Genomic DNA, 22,208 nt, shown 5'->3' with positions numbered 1-22,208 from the left:
CATCTCAATGTTTTTCGTGCATCTTACATTGCTCATTTTTTACATTTGCTCTCATTGCTGTTGAACGTGTTACGAAAGAAACCCTAGTAATGCCACTTTAAAGTCAATCACTTCTATTGACTTGTTGGTCTGTTTCTAAATATCAAAGAGTTTAGTTACTTTACAACTATTCGCCGCTGTACACACACCTTAATTTTAATTGACATTCATAGCGCTATTCGTTTTGTTTCTTAAAGTTGGTGAATTTCGGTTGGAATCATGGCTGATGAAACAACTCCTTTGACAACAGGAGTTCCACCAGCCCCGCCCGGTCCGGTTTATGTTTTTCCTGGTGGTGTTTCGCCAAGATCACGGCGACAAAAAATGCATCAATTTCAATGGTGTTTGGGTTTATCATTTTTGTGAGTGTTTTTCTTTAATAATGAAAATTGAAGCCGTGCAAAAGTGAATACATATAAGTGCAAAAAAGTCATATTAAAAATTTTAATATGTATTATAAAGAATTGATCTTTATTGGCAAATATGAAATATACTTGAGTGAAAATCCTTTGCTTGAAATATCAAAATAAGTTGCTTGTGAATTTACAGAAGTATTGTATTGCTGTAAACAAAACAATGACGCACACACATATTCTGGATTTTTCAAAGGAATATTTTTCAAGGATCAGCAGTGCTATTTTAACGAAAGGTTTATGGAATCTTTACTTCATATGAAGAACATTTTTTTTTTTTTTTGTTAAACCATTCAAGGGCCAACAGAGTGTGAATTTTTTAAAGAATATATTTTTAAGGACTATCAAAACGTGGATTTTTAAAATAATATTTTCTCTGGAACCAGCAATATTTTTTATATACAATTTCTTTCATGACCAACAATACGAGTTCTTTTAAGGGGTTATGGTTATGGCCACTTACAAATTTTTCAAAATTGAAATTTTTTATTGGCTCGGTTAAAAGTACACATAGAATATAATATGTTTGACTCGATCGGACAAAAATTAGCTGAGATATGAGCGTTGCAAAGAGAAAAATCATTGTGATTTGTTTTCGAAGTTTTAAACGCGGTTTTCTCGAAATGGCATTTTTGAATGAGGTGTCCACGCTTTAGTAATAACAGTATTTCGTAGGCGCCCATTTATCAGAACACTGTGCAATATTTTTCAACAGAAAAAAATTCCGAAGGTATCTCAAGGTGTGATCTAGCATATGAAATTAAAATCTTAAAAAAATATCAGATTTCTTGTAAAATCATGAAAAATGTAATTTTTCGTGCTCAATATGTGGCCAAAACCCCTTAAATAGCATTTCTTCAATAACCAATAACTCTAGGATTTGTTCAGGGACGAACAATTTTTTTCCAATCTTCGAGTTTTTAATGAAATTTTGTTCGCAAATCGCAGATTTTTCAAGCAAAATTTTTTTCAAATCGCAGTTTTTTTGAAGATCATTTTTTCAAATCTTGTATTTTTTTAAAGAAAATTTGTTCAAATCTTAGATTTTTTAGAGTACATTTTTCAAATCTTGGATGTTTTAAAGGAAATTTGTTCAAATCCTGGGTTTTTTAAAGATTTTTTTTTCAAATCTTGTATTTTTTAAAGTAAATTTGTTAAAATCTTTTAAAGACAATAATTTCAAATGGTGGATTTTTTAAAGACAATTATTTTAAATCGTAGATTTTTTAAAAACAATTTTAAATCGTAGAATTAAAAAAAAAGAACAATTATTTAAAATCGTAGATTTTTAAAGAAATTTTTTTCAAATCGCAGGTTTTTTAAAGAATTTATTTTTAAAATCGCAGATTTTTTAATAAATGTACATTTTTGAATGAAAAATGTTTCAAAACTTGGATTTTTTAAGGAAAACCTTTTCAAAACATTGATTTTTAAAGAAAACTTTTTCAAAACTTTCACAACGTGGATTTTTTTAAAGAAAAAATTTTCAATTCGTGGAGTAAAAACTCCATTATTATTTTGAAATCGAGGAGTTTTTAAAGAACATTTTTCCAATCGTGGAGCTTTCAAAGGACATTTTTTTGAAATCTTGGAGTTTTTAAAGAACATTTTTTCAAATCGTGGAGTTTTTAAAGTAAATTTTTTTAAATTGTCGAGTTTTTAAAGTAAGTTTTTTTAAATTGTCGAGTTTTTAAAGTAAATTTTTTTAAATCGTTGAGTTTTTAAAGAATATTTTTCCAAATCGTGAGGTTTTTAAAGAACATTTTTTCAAATCGTGAAGTTTCTAAAGAACATTTTTTCAAATCGTGGTGTTTTTAAAGAACATTCTTTCAAATCGCGGATTTTTCAAAGACCAATTTTTTTCAAAATATGGAGTTTTTAAAGAACATTTTTTCAAATCGTAGAGTTTTTAAAGTTTTTTTCAGATCGTGTAGTTTTTAAAGAATATTTTTCAAATCGTAGAGTTTTTAAAGAACTTTTTTTTAAAGATTTTTTTTTTTCAAATCCTGATGTTTTTAAAGAATATTTTTTTCAAATCATAGAGTTTTTAAAGAAAATTTTTTTGAAATCTTGAAGGTTTTAAAAACATATTTTTGAAATCTTGAAGTTTTTAAAAACATTTTTTTTAAATCGTGGAGTTTTTAAGGAGGATTTTTTTCAAATCGTGAGATTTTTAAGGAACTTTTTTTCAAATCGTGGGTTTATATAGACATCAAATCGCGGATTTTTCGAGGACAAATTTGTTTTCAAAAAGTGGAGTTTTTAAAGAGCGTTTTTTCAAATCGTGAAGTTTCTAAAGAACATTTTTTCAAATCGAGGTGTTTTTAATGAACATTCTTTGAAATCGCGGATTTTTCAAAGACTATTTTTCAAAACATGGAGTTTCTAAAGAACATTTTTTCAAATCGTAGAGTTTTTAAAGAACATTTTTTTTCAAATCGTGAAGTTTCTAAAGAACATTTTTTAAATCGTCGAGTTTTTAAAGAACATTTTTTCAAATCGTGGTGTTTTTAAAGAACATTTTTTTCAAATCGTGGTGCTTTTAAAGAACATTCTTTCAAATCGCGGATTTTTCAAAGACTATTTTTTTAAATCGTGGAGTTTTTAGTTTTTTTTTTAAATCGTGTAGTTTTTAAAGAAATTTTTTTCAAATCGTGGAGTTTTTAAAGAAAACTTTTTTCAAATCGTGGAGTTTTTAAAGCACATTTTTTTTCAAATCGTGGAGTTTTTTAAAGAATTTTTTTTCAAATCGTGGTGTTTTTGAAGAACATTTTTTTTTAAATCGTGGAGTTATTTAAAGAAATTTTTTTCAAATCGTGGAGTTTTTTAAAGAAAATTTTTTTCAAATCGTGGAGTTTTTAAAGAATTTTTTTTCAAATCGTGGTGTTTTTAAAGAACATTTTTTTCAAATCGTAAAGTTTTCAAGGACCAAAAACATAAAATATTTGATTTTTTTGTAGCAATCGGTTTAGCAGTATCCCTACTTTCGGGTCAAATAACCGGGTTCATCCCCCAAGAAAATTATACATTCCCGTGATCAGCGCAACGATATCAACCTCTGGAAAAAATTGCAAAAAAGTCCGAGAGTTTTTACTAAACTAAAGAAAAATCAAAATTTGTTAAAATCGTGGATTTTTAAGAAAAATGATTTTAAATCGTGGTTGTTCTAAAGATTCTTTTCAAATCGTGGAGTTTTTAAGGAAATTTTTTTCAAATCATGCAGTTTTTAAAGATCATACTTTTCTTCACGTGGTGGAGTTTTTAAAGAACCAAATAACTTAAAAAAGTGTTTTTTTAAGACCAAGAAACTAAAAAATTCGTAGATTTTTTAAGGACAAAAAAAAAAAAAAATCTAAAAATATCGAGGATTTTTTAAAGAAAATTGTTTCAAATAAATTTTTTTAAGAAATGCTTTTTATTTTTAAATCATAGATTTAAAAAAAAATTTCAAGGGCCCATCCGCAAACATAATTAAAACAAAAATGTTTGAGGACCCACAAAACTTGGATGTTTTAAAGAATTTTTTTCAGTGACCAATAAAAAGTGGATTTTTTCCAGAATATTTCTTAAGGTCTATTAAAGTGCGACATTTGTAAAGAATATTTTCTCTTCTTACAAATCTTTTTTCTTCAAACAATGTTGATACTTTATCACGGCAATATTATGTTACCACCTCCTAACCCAGTTATTGTTGATCCACATTCATCAATGCAAAGAAGTTTTTCACTCATATATATATGGTTTTACTTATCTTTACATACATACCTACATACCTACATATGTATGTATGTTCACAATGCGGTTTAAGCAATTTGTACATTAATTTGGCGTGACGCATAAAAATCACTTGCAATCGACCGACCACAAGTTCAAGCTATGTATGTTGCAAAAAATCAATGAATTTCTTTATAATCCTCTTCATTTCGATGTTGCTTTTGAAATTCAATACCTTGAATGAATCCGCACGACAAGTCCGAAGTGTATGAAAAATAAATTCTTTAAATTATTCAAGATTAACCTGCAGTCGTCGCATTTACTTGAAATTCCGCAGACTGATTTGTATTGAATGACAATTGATTGATTGAGCCGCTATAATGTGACACATAAAACACTTATCCAATATGACAGGAGGAAATCTTTCTGATTGAGGGAAATTACATTCGAAAGAGGGGGGTAACAAAGTTTAATGGCTAAATGAAATTAGAAATATAATTTGATCTAGAATCTCCAAACTATTGCGAAGAGCATAGAAAGTGGATTAAAGATATTTCTTAGATCTGACAGTGTGTGATGTCATTATTAGGCAGGCTTGAGTACCATAACATTGAAGGAATTGCCCAGACAGTAGAACCATCAACGGTGAACATTCCCGTCCTATCGATGATAAGTTCGCAAGATACCAACACAAACGTGAGTGGTTTTAGACTACGTAAGCATATGTAAGATTCAGCCGCCATAATATGTATTCGTCCCAAATTGATGACACGATATTAATGGTGTAGCCATTTTTGCTTAAACAGAGCTTAATGCAAAATTCCGCATAAAGTCCAATATAGAGGACGAAACGTCGCTAGCTTACCGAAAAACATCGATAATTACCGAAATTCTAAGCATTTTAGAATAGAAATAAGAATTTCGATAGGTATGTTGCTGCTTACTGCGCCGGAACATAGCCCAGTGTGTCTTCGACTTCGTCGTCGTCGGAATACGAGATGCCCCGAAGTCCCCCCAACAACAACGAACGCAGAATCTAGCACCACAAGTTGTTGTTCAACGGCCCGGAAATGCATCATTCCTGCAATTCAATAGCAACGGTCTCCGCAATAAGGTCAGCGAAATTGTGGATTTTATGAGTCGGAAAAACATCATAGTCGTCGCGATTCAGGAAACAAAGCTCACCGCCACCTGTAGCTTGCAACGTTTTGATGGTTACAACTTTTTGCGGAAGGATCGCACAAGAAGCGTAGGAGGAGGACTTGCCTTCCTAATACACCAGTCTGCCCAGTACAGACCTATCTCGCTTGAGCTTGACTCTAGCGAACCATACATGAAATGTATGGAGGTAGTAGTAAAGTGTGGTACTGCCGAGATGGAGCTGCTTAATGTGTACATACCGCCGATGAATAGCTGTTCCCGGCGTTATATATCCGATATTAATTCGCTTTTAGATGACAATAACCATCTGGTGGTAGGGGACTTCAATGCTCAACATGAGCTTTGGCATTCCGTCCTAGGTAATGCCCAGAGGGTTACAGAGCTGGCCGAGCAAATTTATAGCTCCAACTGTTTGAATGAAGACGCTCTTACGAGGATTAGAGGAGATTGCCACAGCTCGCTAGATATCACCATTGTGGCACCAGGTCTGATAAATGACGTCATTTCCCTTGGGTCGGACCACCTCCCTATCATCGTCTCCGTAAATAGACCACCCTGAACCATGGGAAAGCTGATTGTCAAGGGTTCAGAAATTTTACCAATCACCGCTTCAGAGAGCTGTCCTACCCTCAGATCCTCGGGTAGCTGAGAGAACTTTCCGAGATATCATCACTGTTGGGCGAATATCCGAAATAAGACCAAATTTCCCAGCAGAGACGACGGGACTAGCAAATGAGCGTGATAAGCTTTGTCGTACGAACCCTAAAGACCAGAGAGTTAGAGAGCTTACACTTGAAGTCAACAGCTTAGTGGGCGAACATAAGCGGAAACAGTGGCTAGATCACCTGAAGCAATGCAACATTGGTACAGGACTAAGTAAATTGTGGACAGCGGTTAAATTACACTCGAATCCGCGAAAGAAGGATGACAGAACGGCTGTTACTTTCAACGGCGTGGCAGTAACTGAGCCAAAGAGGTGCACGTGTTATTTTAACCGGCAGTTTATAGAGTACCCCGAGAGTGATAGGGCGAAGAGGAGTGTGCTACGCCGTATAAGAAGAGCCCTCCCAGCCTAGGAGCTACCACCACAATTTACGATGCGCGATGTTACAGATGCCATCCGAAACGCGAAATCATCTAAAGCATTGGGCCAACACCGAATATCGATGGTAATGCTTAAGCAATTGGATGAACCCGGATTTGAGTATTTAACAAATGAACACTTAACCTATAGTTAGCCACCCATATTGTACCAGAAGCCTGGAAAGTTGGGGGGGTGGTCCCGCTACTGAAGCCTGGCAAGGATGCCAGCAGAGGGAATGGTACAGGCCGTTTTCACTCCTGTCGCCAGTAGCAAAGATCCTAGAGGCACTACTCCTCCCCACGATGAGAAACTTTTTTCAGTTGCCCAACATCAACATGGATTTCGGAAAATGCATAGTACTACAACAGCATTAGACGCCATATCCGCACATATCAGTAGAGGACTGAACCATATCAAGCCGTTCGAACGAACAGTTATGGTGGCTCTTGACCTATCGAAACCCTTCGATACTGTCAACCATGCCAAGCTGTTCGGGGATATAGAGAAGACTATTCTCTAGCCGTATTTGAAACGATAGGTGATCAACCGTATGTGCGGACGCCAGTCGTTTGTGGAATTCGGAGGCAAGAAGTGAAAATCCCATAGAGTGAAACAGGGAGTTCCCCAAGAAGGGGTGATATCTCCTTAGCTGTTTAATATCTACCTCTCTGAAAATCCACACCCTCCAGACGGCATAGAGATCGTAATGTATGCAGATGAGTGTACGATCTTGGCGTCGGGTCCTATCGTCGTTGACATATGTGATAGGTTAAATGTCTACATAGCTGACCTAGTGCAGTTCTTCCATTCGAGGAATATGAAAATATCCGCCGCCAAATCCACTGCCACACTGTTTACAACTTGGACGGCAGAAATAAGGCTACCACTGAACATATTGGTCGATGGTGTACTAATTCCGACCACAAACTATTCCAAAATATTGGGTGTAACGTTCGATAGCATGTTTAAAATCAGAAGTAGGTTTAGACTCCGCAAAAACTTCCCAGGTGTAAGCGCCTTCCATTTAAAGTTGCTTCAAGAGCACCGTGATGCCGGGTATGTTGATTGGGACCTCACGACATACTGCATTTGTTAAGCTCCCCAACTAACAACACTCACCTGTCTCCTGATTCTTTATGGACGCAACCAGTCCAGGTTGTAGAATTCTTGAGTCTGCATACAGAGGAACCAGAACCTGATAACTGAAATAATACATGAACGAAGTTTAAGACTTTTTTTCAGTTTTTCTTCGTCATCTACAAAACTAATAATGTCTTATATTAGCATTCGGTCACAGTCAGTATACACGGCCTCTGGCTGTGAAACAAGGGACACCAAGGTTCTATTATTGGTACTCTTCTATATTTATGCGAATGAACTTCCCACGCAATTGATACACAGCCGTATACATATGTATGTATGCAGACGATGTGCAGATATACTTAAGGGATTACCTCTACTTATCACTTTAAAAAAAAAATATTAGCTCATATTAGGTACAGGTAGTATAGAGTATGCCGCAACAAATTTCAAGTTGATCGGATCAAAATTGGCTCAGGTATGACCGTTCAAATTGAAGAAACCGTTGTGTTTCGTGTGTAAAGGAGCGAATTAACAGTTGCTTTTAATAGCATTACTCGTTACGTGTATGGCTTGAGAAGATCGTAACATGTCTTTCAATATTCTACTTTCCTGTCTACTGATTCTTCAAGGACGCGGCACGTTCTTTTTGTGCTTTTTGTTCGGAAGCTTCACTTGCCGAATCAAATTATATAGATAAGATTTTATCTAATCTTAGGCAAAAGCTCATCAAAATATGATACTGGGATGTGAGGTTGTAAAAAAGTCATAACCCTAATGTATATATTGGGCGCCAGTAGTACGTTTTTTTTGCTTAATCTGGCTCTATCTCCAGTTCTAGGAATGTGGCTGTTTCAATAGATTGTAACCACAAAGGTACCAATGAGTAGGTTAGGCAGGGCAGTTGAAAAGGTGCAGTGTTTCGTGCGGTCCTGTGCCGCATGCCGCGCAAACGTGTTCACGGTGTCATTAAACGCCATTCCCAGCGTACTTGAAACTACGCTGGTTTGTTTGTAACGTTGGACCTCTCTTCTAGATCATGATATGCCCGAGTGGGGGGTCCTATCCTTGGTGATTAGGATGGCTCTCATGGTAACCCCCGAGCAGATACTGGAACGAGAGCATTCCATTGAGTTGCTGCACTGGAAGAATCATTGTCTCCGCATGTAGATGGTCCAGTGAAGAAATGAGGAGGCACTGTTCCAGTTCTCGGGGCGGTATTCTGACAAGTTTGAATTACTTTCCATCGCGTTTCACTTACAATCACGGTCCAAACTGTCGCCGCATAGCTTACCTTTATCTGCACCTCAAGTGCTGCCGGCTAGGGACTTGAGGACCTTGTTCCTGCATTTCAGCCTGTCGCAGAGAGATGTTGCATGGACGTGGTCGACGTGAACATAACACCAATAAGTTTTGCATATTTATTTTTCGGAAATTTGTTCCCATCGACTATCACATTCAACTCAGTGCTCACCTCTGCAGTCCGTATGATGAACACAGTAGTATATTTAGTGGCGGATACGTGCATATTCCTTGCGTTTAAAATGTGGTAAGATCAGTTAAATAGGAGTTCAGCCATTCACAGAATGACAAGAGGGAAGATCGTACAATCGTCCGCATACCTTACCATCTGAATGCCGTCTGGAGGCGATGGAACCCAGGAGAGGTAGAGGATAAACAGTTCCGGAGATATAACCACACTTTGAGAAAGTCCCATATTCACTCAACGGGGCTTGATGATGCTGATGATTGGCAACTGGATAGTTATTTCTGACGCTGAGGAGGACTAAAGCCTCAAGGTTGACTAAAGCGAAATCGATCTGTACGATTCAACTTTGCGGGAACGATGTGGGTGGCTAGAGACAGATCGAGAACTTTGTTGAGATACTCGACTCCGTCGAGTCAGCGCCCAACGTTTTGGATGATTTAGCGTTCCTGATGGCATTCGCAACATTATCCGTTGTGAATTGTGGTGGTTTCTCTTCTGCAGGAAGAGATCTAATGCAATGTAATCTCTCTTCTCTTCGCCTTGTCACTCCAGTTGTGCTCGACAAACGATCGATTAAAATAACTTTTACACCCCTTCGAATCAGTCAGCGTAACGCCGACAAACGTGACTGAGGTCATATTTTCCTTTTTCTGAGAGTTCGAGAGTGACTTAGCTTTTGCCCACAATTCACTTATTCCGGCTCCAGTGTTGCAACTCATCAGATGATTTAACCACTTGTTCCAGTGTCGTCTCCCAGACTCTGGGGACACTGTGTTTGGCCCGAGCGGCTACAGCACTGATGATGTCTCGAAAGTCCTTTCTGCTAGCCGAACATCGGAAGGGTGATTAGTGAACTCTCTGAAACTGAGCTTTCGCATGATTGACGAAAGTGCTGCGTTCAGAGGGCGGTGCGACCAAAGCGAAACGACGACGGGTTGCTATGTGACGTCATTTGTTTGATCAGTTGACACAATGGTTATATATTGGGCCTAAAAGCTGGAGTACAGCTTTTTATCGGTATTTATACGTTAAGCAGTTTCACACTTGACTGCTACTACCATACATTCCATGTACGGGACATTAGACCCAGGCTCAAGCGAGATAGGTCTATATTGCAATAGGATACCCAATCCCCCCAATTCTGGCCCTATACTTCCTCCTTACTACGTTGTAACCATCACAACGCTGTCAGCTGCAGCTGTTGTAGCCCCTACAGGTTTCGTATGTAACGTAGAGTAGGGGAGAAAAGAACAAAAAAAAAAAAAACAAGTAAAAAGTCGTTAAGTTCGGCCGGGCCGAACTTTTTATACCCTCCACCATAAAATAGTCTTAATTAAAATGGAATAATTAGGGTCCTTTCACAATTTTAGGTGGAACAACTTTTCGACAATGGATAGACTCCTACTGCCTCCCACTATTGCTTAAATTACACTTTGAACACAAATGTTGGGGCAGATATAATTCCTTTTGGAGATGAAAGCCCATGGTGTGTGTATATTAAAAACCCCGAAGGACAGATGCGCCGTGAGTCGAACTTCCGCGTTATGGCGTGATGAAGTTTTTGCAAGATACCCTGTAAGCCATCATGAATTATATCTTTGTTTGTTGTTTTTGTAGAGCACTTAAGCAAAAGTGAACAAAGGTATAACCCTAATTCCTGATGGCCCACAGGGTCTCTAACAAAAATTTCATCACGCCATAACGCGGAAGTTCTACTCACGGCGGATCTGTCCTTCGGGGTTCATAATATACTCACCAAGGCCTTATTTCCCCAAGATGAATTTTCCGTGCCCCAGACTTTCACCTCCATTTTGTTGCACATTGTTATCCAATCTAATCTAAAATATGTGTTCAGCTAGGTGAAAGGTACCACCTACGGGGTTATATCAAAGAGTCAACCTATCTTTAAATTTTTTGGCGAAACGTTTTATAGCTGCAGGGAACTTCAAGAGTCAAATTGAGGGTAGTTTCATCAAAACAATGTAGACCCTCAAAAATGGACCCATGTTGACAAATTTTAGTGAAGAAATTTCGTGACCACTGAAAATTCCCGAAAATCGGGAGGTACAGTTACATGGGGGGATATACCAAAACATGGACCTATGTATATTAACGATTATTTTTGAATAGACAAAATTGTAGCTACAATTCTCAAAATACCGATCATTACAGCTAGTTCGGTTAAAAATTGCAGCTAAAATTCTCAAAATACTGAAAATCGGGAGATACCGTTATATGGGGGCTATACCAAAACATGGACCTATGTTGGCGATGTTTGGTGGAGATGTTTCATGACCACTGAGAACCTCAAATGGCAAATTACAGCTAGTTCGGTCAAAAATTGTAGCTAAAATTCTCAAAATACCGAAAATCGGGAGGTACCGATATATGGGGGCCCAAAACATGGACCTATGTTGACGATGTTTCGTGGAGATGTTTCATGACCACTGAGAACCTCAAATGGCAAATTACAGCTAGTTCGGTTAAAAATTGTAGCTAAAAATCTCAAAATACCGAAAATTGGGAGGTACCGATATATGGGGCCTATACCAAAACATGGACCTATGTTGACGATGTTTCGTGGAGATGTTTCATGACCACTGAGAACCTCAAATGTCAAATTACAGCTAGTTCGGTTAAAAATTGTAACTAAAATGCTCAAAATACCGAAATCGGGAGGTAAGGTTTAAAGGGGGCCATACCAAAACATGGACCTATGTTGACGATGTTTGGTGGAGATGTTTCATGACTACTGAGAACCTCAAATGTCAAATTGCAGATAGTTCGGTTACAAATTGTGGCTATAATTCTCAAAATACCGAAAATCGGGAGGTACCGTTATATGGGGGCTATACCAAAACATGGACCTATGTTGACGATGTTTGTTGGAGATATTTCATGACCACTGAGAACTTCAAATGGCAAATTACAGCTAGTTCGGTTAAAAATTGCAGCTAAAAATCTCAAAATACCGAAAATCGGGAGGTACCAATATATGGGGGCTATACCAAAACATGGACCTATGTTGACGATGTTTCGTGGAGATGTTTCACGACCACTGAGAACCTCAAATGTCAAATAGCAGATAGTTCGGTTTAAAATTGTGGCTAAAATTCTCAAAATACCGAAAATCGGGAGGTACCGTTATATGGGGACTATACCAAAACATGGACCTATGCCCATATCCTTTGGGATATAAGTTTGTTGATCACTAGGAACCCTAAGTGCCAAATTATAGCTAATTCGGTTTGCAAATGTGGCGAATAACGTCAAAATACCTCAAATCCGGAGGTACCGTTATATGGGGGCTATACCAAAGAGTGGACCGATATAGCCCATCTTCGAACTTGACCTGCCTATGGAAAAAAGACCTTCGGGTGCAATATTTCAGCACTCTATCTCAATTATTGCGGACGCTAGAGTGATTACAACAGACGGACAGACGGACACACAGACGGACATGGCCAGATCGTCTTAGAATTTTATCCTGATCAAGAACATATATACTTTATAGGGTCGCAAATGATGGAGGGTATAATAAAAAAGAGAAATCAATAAATTAAAGGACATTTAAAGAAGAGGTGTCTTGTGATATGTGGTGTCTGTCCACGTTTAGGGCATGCATGTGAGATGTCAGGGTTCGAGAGCGACAGATAGCTGTTACCTGGAGATACCAGATCGGAGTTGTGATAGTACGATCTGATGTTCTTTCATCATCAGTAATGGGTGGGGGCCTATCACCGAGGACAATGCGGCTCGTACCTCACAGCAGTCGGATCTATGCTCCGGGACCGACACAAGTACCAATTTGCCCAAGGACTGCTACCTCCTCAACACAGTAAGAAGCTGCAGTTGTTTTGAGCTTGGTTTCTTGCATCGCCACGACCCTAATATTCTTACGACTCATTAAATTCACAATTTTCTCGATCTTATCTCGGAGTCTATTGCAAAACGGATGCATTTTCGGGGACTGGAATAGCAATGGTTGGGATGAAGTGCCGCGTCTCGTATTCTGATGACGACGACTCCCTTGGGCTCTGTTCTCCCAGCATGCAGTAACAGGGACTATCCCTGTCATAGTCCCTCACATGGACGAGGCCAGGGCAACCCCTGAGATGCACCCACTCCCGACATCTATTGCATCTCACCGAAGTTTGAGAGTGGTAGAGGCGGATGTGATAAACCGAGCACATCCATATTGGTCCTGGATTTTCCTTTTTCGTAGTTAATTGGGTGGTTTCGCAATTGTCATGATAATAAGCGTTAGTGTAAACGTATTGTAATGTATTAAACTTCAATTATGTATTTATTAATGCTCTCTCAAATTGTTTCTCTTTTATCTCTTGCAGAATTATTCTCATAGCTGCCTTAGTGCTTGTTTTAGTAGCAAATGATAGATACTATTCAAGACCCTATGTTTTGCTGGCGACAAACAACACAACAACAAATCACACACATGCAAACACCAATGCAACACTGCAAATGTTGGAGGCGATAACATCACCGATACCCGATGAACCGGAAAATCCTTGGGCTTTGCGGAAATTACATTTAAATCAGTCGGTTAGCGATTGGGCTATTGGAGAGGGCATTAAAGCTTTGGGTGATCGGGAGCTATTGGAAGAGGGGCTTGAGCCAACACCGGTGAATTCTCCGGCATTTCGTCATTATCGTTCGTTGAGTACAAATCCCCAATCGAGGAAATTAGCCAGGCGGGGTTTTGTAGAGAATTCCGCCACATTGAGTATTGCACGAAGATTTAACTACAGCAAACCTGAGGGACGGGCAGATATTGGTCGTGGACCAAAAATTGTGTTACCCGATCCAACAGCGAACATAAAATGTGATTTCAATGCCAAATACCGTCGTCCGAGTGGAATTTGTAATAATAAAAATCATCCCCGCCATTATGGGGCTTCGTTGATTTCATATCGACGTATGGTGAATCCGGATTATGAAGATGGTATTGGTTTGCCGCGAGGTGTGCGGCGTAATGGCACAACCCGCTTGCCACCGGCCCGAGATGTTTCGGCTAAAATATATCGTTCTTCATATGAGACAGATTCAAATTTTACCGTTATGTTGGCCGTCTTTGGACAATTCTTGGATCATGATATTACGGCCACATCTCTGACATCCTCACAGGAGGGTGAGTCCATCAATTGCTGCACCACAGCCTTCAACAGTACTGTGCATCCTGAATGTTTTCCGGTTACCGTCTTACCCGATGATATTTATTATTCGAAATATAATTTGACCTGCATGAACTTTGTTAGATCCGCCCCATCACCTACGGGTCATTTTGGTCCTAGGCAACAATTGAATCAGGCCACTTCATTTATTGATGGTTCTGTGGTTTATGGTAATTCTGATTTGAGGCAAAATAATTTACGAGCCATGATAAATGGCAGCCTGCGAATGTATGTCACATCAGATGGTAGGGAATTGCTGCCGATTTCCACAAATTTGGAAGATGGTTGTAATCGGGCGAGTAAAATACGCCAGGGAAGATATTGTTTTGAATCGGGAGATGATCGGGCCAATGAGAATTTGCTTTTGACCTCAATGCATTTGTTGTGGGCTCGACATCACAATTACCTGGCCCAAGGTTTGCAAAATGAAAATCCCGATTGGGATGATGAGACTTTGTTTCAGGAAAGTCGCCGCATATTGGCAGCGCAAATGGCTCACATAACCTATAATGAATTTCTGCCCATACTACTGGGCAAGGAATTGGCGGAAAAGAAAGGTTTGCTGCCACAAATGGAGAATTTAGATGCTCCCGATACCTATGACCGCAGTGTCAATCCTTCCATAGCCAATGGTTTTGCCGCTGCTGCATTCCGCTTTGCCCATACTCTATTGCCGGTAAGTACTTCAAAATACAATATAGGTAAAAATGTATTCTCATTCTTCTTCCCCCCAGGGCCTCTTTAATGTAACGAAGAACTACAGTGACCCCGAATCGATTGAACTCCACAAGATGCTTTTCAATCCTTTTTCATTGTGGTCAAATGGTGGTATTGATCGTGCCATGCTTGTAGCCAGCAATACTCCGGTACAGCGTGTTGATCGTTTCTTTTCCACGGAAATGTCGCAAAAGTTATTCGAAGGCACTTCCGAGGATACCGTGCCTATATGTGGTTTGGATTTAGTTTCATTGAATATACAACGTGGCCGTGATCATGGTCTTCCATCCTATCCGGTCTATCGAAAACATTGTAATTTACCACCTGTCGATACTTGGGATCAAATGGCTGATGCTGTCGACTCGGATTCATTGGCTTCGATAAGGGGAATTTATGCGTAAGTGGAAATCGTATTAATCTGAGTTTAAAAAAAGGTTACTAAGGTGTTCTCCACAGCGCCCAGTGATTAAGAATTAAGACCTCGGTACATAAGAAGCAGGGAATTAGTTTTTCAGTAATTTCTGGTAGAGGAATAAAGAACGGCGGAACCAAATTCGAACTAGGTTGCCTTTTCCTTTTAGTCTTCTACCACAAATAACGTAAGCAAGAAAGCCAGTAGCTTATGTGCCGAGGTATTTAGCTCTACTGTAACGAGGCTGATCTGATCTTAACCGTCTACTGCGATAGGAGTTATGTTGTTGTTGCAGCAGTGTTTTTATTTTATGATTGGACGTTCATTTTCTGCTTGATCTGGCTCTGGATCTATCTCCTGTTCCAGAATTTGGCGGCTTCGATGGGATGTAACCACAGATTTACAGAAGTTAGTTAAATAGGTTTGGCAGGGCAGTTGAAAAGGTGCAGTGTCGTCAAGGTCTGTGACACATGCGGGGCAAATGTGTTTCATGGCGTTATCAGACCTTGCCCTATACGAATTTAAACGGATGCGCCACTCCAGGTGTATTTGAGCCAAAACCAATCTGGTTTGTCGTGGTAGCTGACGCTCCTCTGTTGTTCGGGATGTTCTCCGAGGACCGCATTCACACGATAGTTCTTTATTGCATCAGCCGCTGCATCCGTGAGAATGCTATTTAAACCTGCTTGATAGGCTTGTTGATCTAGGGGTTATCTTTTGTAACGTTGGACCTGGATCATGAAGATCCCTCCTGACATGCCATGGTGGGGGATCCTATCCACCATATAGTGATTAAGATGGTTCTCCCGATAACACCCGAACAAGTACTGCAACGAAAGCATGTCATTGTGTTGCTATGACGGAAGAATCTTTGTCTCCTCATATAGATGGTCTATTGAAGACATGAGGAGGCATCCTTTTGCAGTTCTCAAGGCGGCATTTGACAGGTTTGAATATTTTTCTATTGCGTTGCACTTATATTCATAGACCATACTGGCGCCACTTAGCTTATCACAGAAAGATCTATCGCGTTATTATATGTAATCAAAAGGTTTCTTTTGCTGCCGCCTAGGGACTTGAGAACCTTCTTCCTACATCTCAGCTCGTAGCATATAGGAGTGGCATACGCGGACGACATGAACATGCTGTCGAATGTGACCCCTAGCATATTGGGATATTTTGTGGTCGGAATTCCGCAACCATCAACCATGACGTTCAACTCTGTTCTCACCTCTGCGGTCCATGTGGTGAGCAGAGTGGCCGTCGATTTAATGGCGGATATATGCATATTCCTTGCGTCGAAAAAGGTGGTAAGATCGGTCATATATGAGTTCAGTCAATTCCAGCGCCACCATCACTCTTCTATCACACGACTTGCTCTGATTGAGCCCTCGACTAATATGAGGAAAGATGGCGTGCGGCACTGTTGTCGTGCTGTGCTATTTAAGGAACCCGTGCTGATTGTATAGCTATTGCTGACGCTGAAGAGGAATACAACCTCAAAAGGGAATTTGGCCTGTCAGACTGGTCCCACCTCCAACAACGGCGGGGAGTTCTTTGCCACCAGATTGACCCGGAACACACAACACCAATGTTCTGGCCATCGGTTGCCACCTCAGTGTACATATGTTTGTATTTGTATAGTTTTCCTGTGTAGGGAGCAACATATCCCGGATGACTACTCTGGATTCTTTTGGTCCGTGCCGAGATGGAGGAAAACTCTGGACTAGTCCATCTGTTGGACTACGACAGGGACTAACTTCAGATTCCTCTCACCTCCAACAATTCCACGACGACGAGACCTTTGGCTCCGGATTGACCAGGAACCACACAACAAAGTTGTTCCGACCACCGGATGCCACCTCAGTGTACACATGTTTGCATTTGTATCGTTTTCTGTGTTGGGAGTAGCATATCCCGGAATGACTGCTGTGGATTCTTTTGGTCCGTGTCGAGACGGAGGAAAACCCAGGACCAATATGGATGTGTTCAGTTTGTCAGATCCGCATCCACCACACTCAACCTTTGGTGAGATGCAATAGATACCGGAAGTGAGTGCATCTCAGGCGTTGCTCTGGACTCGCCCATGTAAGCGACTACGAAAGGGGCTGTGATGCTGCATGCTGCGTGAAAACAGCCCCCAGTGAGCCGTCATCATCAGAATACGAGACTTCCCCAACAGCAGCCGCACATGTAGCACTTAACACCAGCCGTTGCTGTCCTAATCCCTTAATTTTATGAGTCGGAAGAATATCATCGTCGCGGCGGTGCAGGAAATCAAGCTCAACAACAACAACTGCGATGGTTACAAGGAAGTACTGAAGAAGGATGGCACCAGATGCGGATGTGGGGGATTAACTTTAACTTTCCTATTGCACCAGTCTGTTCAACACAGACCTATCTCGCGTGAGTCAGGCTCTAATGACCCATACGTGGAATATAGGTGTGGAACTGCCGTGGGAGAGTTGCTTAACGTATACATCGCGCCAATAAATAGTTGTACTCCAGGTTATAAGCCCAACATTAGCCGGCTTTTGGAGGATCATAAGCGACTGGTCTTGGGGGAATTTAATTCTAATCACGAGTTGTGGCATTCGGTCCTCGGGAATGACCCGAGGAGTATAGTGCTGGCTGAGCAGATTGATAGCTCTATCTTTTGCACGGTCAATGAAGACGCCCCAACCAGAAGTTGAGTGTCATCTGGTCTGACAAATGACGTCATCTGGCAACCCGTCGTTTCTCATTGGTCGGAGCATTTCCCCATAATTGTCTCCATCAGCAGACCGCCCGATTTCATCACCTCTAACCAGTTGGCTTTAGCGAATGTACGTGAAGAGCTTCGTCGTACCAACCCCAGTGACCTCAGAATCAGATAGCTCACACTGGAAGTTAACATGTTGATAGATTGGTGAGCATAAGTGGTGAGACAAGTGTTTAAATCATTTGAAGGGTTGCAACATTGGAGCCGGAATAACTAAATTGTGAGCAACGGCTAAGTTACTCTCGAAACCGGGAAAGAATGTAGATTGGACTTCGCCACGTTTGGCGAAGTTACGCTGATTGATTCGAAGAGGTGCGCAAGTTGTTTTAATTGACATTTTGTCGAACACCCCGCAGTGACAGGGCGAAGAGAAGAGTACAACGTCGCATTAAATCTCTTTCTGGTACCACCTCAATTTACAATGGATGATGTTGCGAATGTCACCAGGAACTCTAAAACATCCGATGCCTTGGGCACTGATGGAATCTCCATGGTAATGGTGAAATAGCTGGACAAGCCCGGGATTCGAGTATCTCACCAAAGTTCTTAACCTGTCGCTAGCCGCCCGCTTCGTTTTCGAAATCTGGAAAATGGGCAAGGTGGTCCCGCTACTAAAGCTAAGCAAGGATGCCAGCTTTTGTCGACCATAACAAAGACTCTTGAGGCTTTACTCTCCCTCAGTGTCAGAAATACGAATCCAGTTGTCGGACGTAAGCATGTGTTCCGTAAGCAGCACAGCACGACAACAGTGCTGCACGCCATATGCACACGTATAGAAGTCGAGGACTCAACCAGAACAAGCCGTGAGATAGAACAATTATGGTGGCGCTCGACTTATCTAAAGCCTTTCACACTGTCGAGCACTCCACGCTGTTTGAGAACATTGGTCAAATTATCCTCCTGCCAAATTTTAAACGTTGGATCATCAATTATTTATGTGGACGCCAGTAGTACGTGGAATTCGGTAACAAGAAACCCGAGTCTCGTAGAGTGAAACAGGGAGTTCCACATGATAGGGTGGTATCTCCAGAACTGTTCAACTTCTACCTCCCTGCATTCCATCGCCTCTACACGCAGAGAAAAAATATTGTTGAAACAATCAAATTCTATGAACAAAATAGTGTATTTTAAAATTCTTAAAATATGTATTATTGGCCCAACAATATATTTTGTGTCATCATGTATCCAAATAAAAAATATATGGTTGAAACAACAATATATATTTTCAGATTTTTAAAATACACTATTTTGTTCTTAGAATATGATTATTCCAACAATATCTCTTCTCTGTGTGTAGACGTCATTGAGATCGTAACCCAGACAGATGATGGTACGAATCAGGTACCTTCCCGGGTGTCAGTTGTGACAGACTAAACTCATATTTGCCTGATTGTACCACATTTTTCAACGAGAGAAATATCCGCCATAAAATCTACGGTCACTCTGTTCAGCACATTGACTGCAGAGGTGAGCCCTGTGTTGAATGTCATGGTTGACGGTAGCTGGAGAATTTTGTAGAAAACTTTGACGGCCATAAAATATAGCTAAAATCCTCAAAATACCTTAAATCGGGAGGTACCGTTATATGGGGCCTATACCAAAACGTAGAGCTATCTTGACAATTTTTAATGGAGAAATTTCTTGGCCATTGGGAACCTCAAATGTAAAATGTCAGCTAGTATGGTGGAGGGTGTTACAACCACAACAGAAACTCAAGACTCCTTCCAATGCATAATCGGGGCTTCTAAACATTTTTAAAGAATTTATCTTCGATTTGTAAGAATATTTTTCGAAGATTATCGGAGCTTTAATTGAATATATTTTAACGATATCTTTGAATAATTTTAAAATTGTGTATCAATTTATTTTTATTATCTATAGTTCACCTCATGATGTTGATGTTTATACGGGTGCGCTAAGTGAACCACCACTGGATGGGGCAATATTCGGGCCCCTGTTGGCATGTATGGTATCTGATCAATTTCTGCGCTTGAAACGTGGTGATTCATTCTGGTATGAACGTAAGATGGGACCACAACGTTTTACAAAGGGTAAGTTACTTAGGGGCCAATTACATGCGGTCCGTTGAGCGTCGCATTACAACAACCACATGAAATCTTCAAGAACAAACTTGGCATCACTTACACACTTTTCATGTGGTTGTTGTTTTCAACGTGCAACGCGTCACACAACGGACCGTATGTATTTGGCCCATTAGAGCTAGGGCACATTTAAATCGCTTATTAGTTCGGAGTTTCTAAGTTTTATTTATTAATCTCCCATCACACTTTTTATTTCAGATCAATTACGTGTCATTTACAATACAACATTATCGCAAATCATTTGCCGTAATTCCGATGATATCGAAGAAATACGCAAATATGTTATGGAACATCGTCAAGATGAACCGAATGCATTAATACCCTGTAGGGATTTGAAAGATTTCGATTTTACACCGTGGAATGAAAATCTACAGCCAGCTAAATATCATTCGGCACAATTTAGTTCACCATTAACGGCGGTACGAGTTATGACCCCCGTTTTAAATGTAACCACATTAGAGGCAAATGATACATTAACTACAGAAGATATTGAGTCACCTTAATCAAAATATTGGGTGTTTTTGACAAGTAAAATAGTAGAAATGAAATAACAACGGTTATTGTGGCTCTGATTTGTAATGTCAAACTGGTCATTATTATTATTTTTGTTTTTATTCAAACATAAAAATAAAGTTTTTTTTACCACTATACGTTTTGTTTTGCTTATATTTCTTTTTTTGCAAAATTTTTAAATTTTAATTTTCTTATGACTGCCTTTCCATCTCAACGCAGACATAGCGCTAAATATTGTTTATCTTTTCTTGTATTTGGACTTATGACAAACAAAAATATTTTGTTTGTTCCATCCAATGTCATGGACCGATAAGAGTAATTTTGTGCACCACACATGCAAACTCTCGTGACACATTGTACGAATAAGAGAAAAATAAGAAAAAATAAAAAGGTACATACTTGTATTTCCCCGTATGAATTCTTATCACCGAATGGTAATTTGTGGAAGAAATAAATGGCATACGTGCTTACATACAGTACATATTCCCCAGTATTATGCAATTCGTTCGAACCAGACAAGGAAATTAACACATTGAACTCAAATTGATTTCACATTAGGTCGATGACTGTTTACTCTTTTATATACAAAGGTCACCAACAGTTTTTCAGAATTCAAATAATATAACGAATACGGTGTTCCAGTGTTTTATTTAACTCGCTTTGTTGTCTGTATGGTAGTAGAAATTAAATGACAAGAGATTTGGATGACAATAAATGAATTTGAAAACAAACATCTAATAAAAAAATATTAAAAAAAAAAAACGGTGAGGAAAGGATCACAGTCGGGCGAGGCCGAATTTTTGATTCCCTACACCACTGTGAATATGTAAAATATATATGGGAGCTACATATATCTAAATCAGAACCGATTTCTATAGAAATTGGCACACTTATTTCTAGACCACATTCCGACAAACATTGCGAAATTCATCAAAATTGGACAGATATTGGGTGTTTTGTACATGAAATACCTCAAATCGGCCGAACATATACACATATAGCCAAAATAATAAGTACGAGTACTAGAGCTGGCAAATCATGGATATTCCCACCTGCGTGAAGTTAGCGACGTCGCCAACTTTCGATAACACAGAGTTATCGAAATTCACAGGGTGACACAGAACGTCAAAAATTCACATTTAGTACTATTTTTGCAACCCTGCTGACGAAAAAAGTTAGCGACGAATATTATAATTAATTTTATAAAATTATGAATGAAAAACTCTAAAAACAATCCATCTTATTATAAATAATAAAATATAAGTAATTTTCAAGAGTTAAATGTACGTCAATGTTACCAAACCATATCAAATAACGCATTGTTTTGAACCTAAAATTGACCGGTGGTCAGGACAGAGAATCACCTCTGGTATCTTTCCTATACAAACCTCGTCCAAACTGAATGCATGGAATGAAAGATAGAGTCCCAGAGAACATTTCCTCATACTAGGAATATTCAATTTCAGTTTTTTGTAGAACAAAGTTGTCCATTTTCCGTTTTCCAACTGGTGGTCAGGACATAGAATCGCCT

The 22,208-nt window shown here is 39.3% G+C and overlaps 1 protein-coding gene across 1 annotated transcript; it reads left to right on the top strand.

Annotated features, from left to right (window-relative positions):
* Nucleotides 1–53: 53 nt before the first annotated feature.
* cd (peroxidasin homolog cardinal) lies at nucleotides 54–20,812 on the top strand. The gene is made up of 5 exons (XM_073959682.1): nucleotides 54–401; nucleotides 13,330–14,848; nucleotides 14,907–15,286; nucleotides 19,944–20,113; nucleotides 20,363–20,812. Exons 1-5 carry the CDS (start codon nucleotides 259–261, stop codon nucleotides 20,665–20,667), a joined length of 2,517 nt encoding a protein of 838 aa, XP_073815783.1. The 5' UTR covers nucleotides 54–258; the 3' UTR covers nucleotides 20,668–20,812.
* The last annotated feature ends 1,396 nt before the right edge of the window (nucleotides 20,813–22,208 follow it).

Source organism: Musca autumnalis, unplaced genomic scaffold, assembly GCF_047663935.1.
Source record: "Musca autumnalis isolate F117 unplaced genomic scaffold, ASM4766393v1 scaffold_1, whole genome shotgun sequence".
NCBI lineage: Eukaryota > Metazoa > Arthropoda > Insecta > Diptera > Muscidae > Musca > Musca autumnalis.
Note: the sequence above shows the minus strand (reverse complement) of the source record. Positions and strands in the feature narration are given on the sequence as shown.

Coding starts and splice junctions, on each gene's coding strand:
- cd (XM_073959682.1), top strand. CDS start 259: ATGGCTGATGAAACAACTCCTTTGACAACAGGAGTTCCACCAGCCCCG. Junction 14,849..14,906: donor TTGCCCATACTCTATTGCCG/GTAAGTACTTCA, acceptor TCTTCCCCCCAG/GGCCTCTTTAATGTAACGAA. Junction 15,287..19,943: donor TCGATAAGGGGAATTTATGC/GTAAGTGGAAAT, acceptor TATTATCTATAG/TTCACCTCATGATGTTGATG.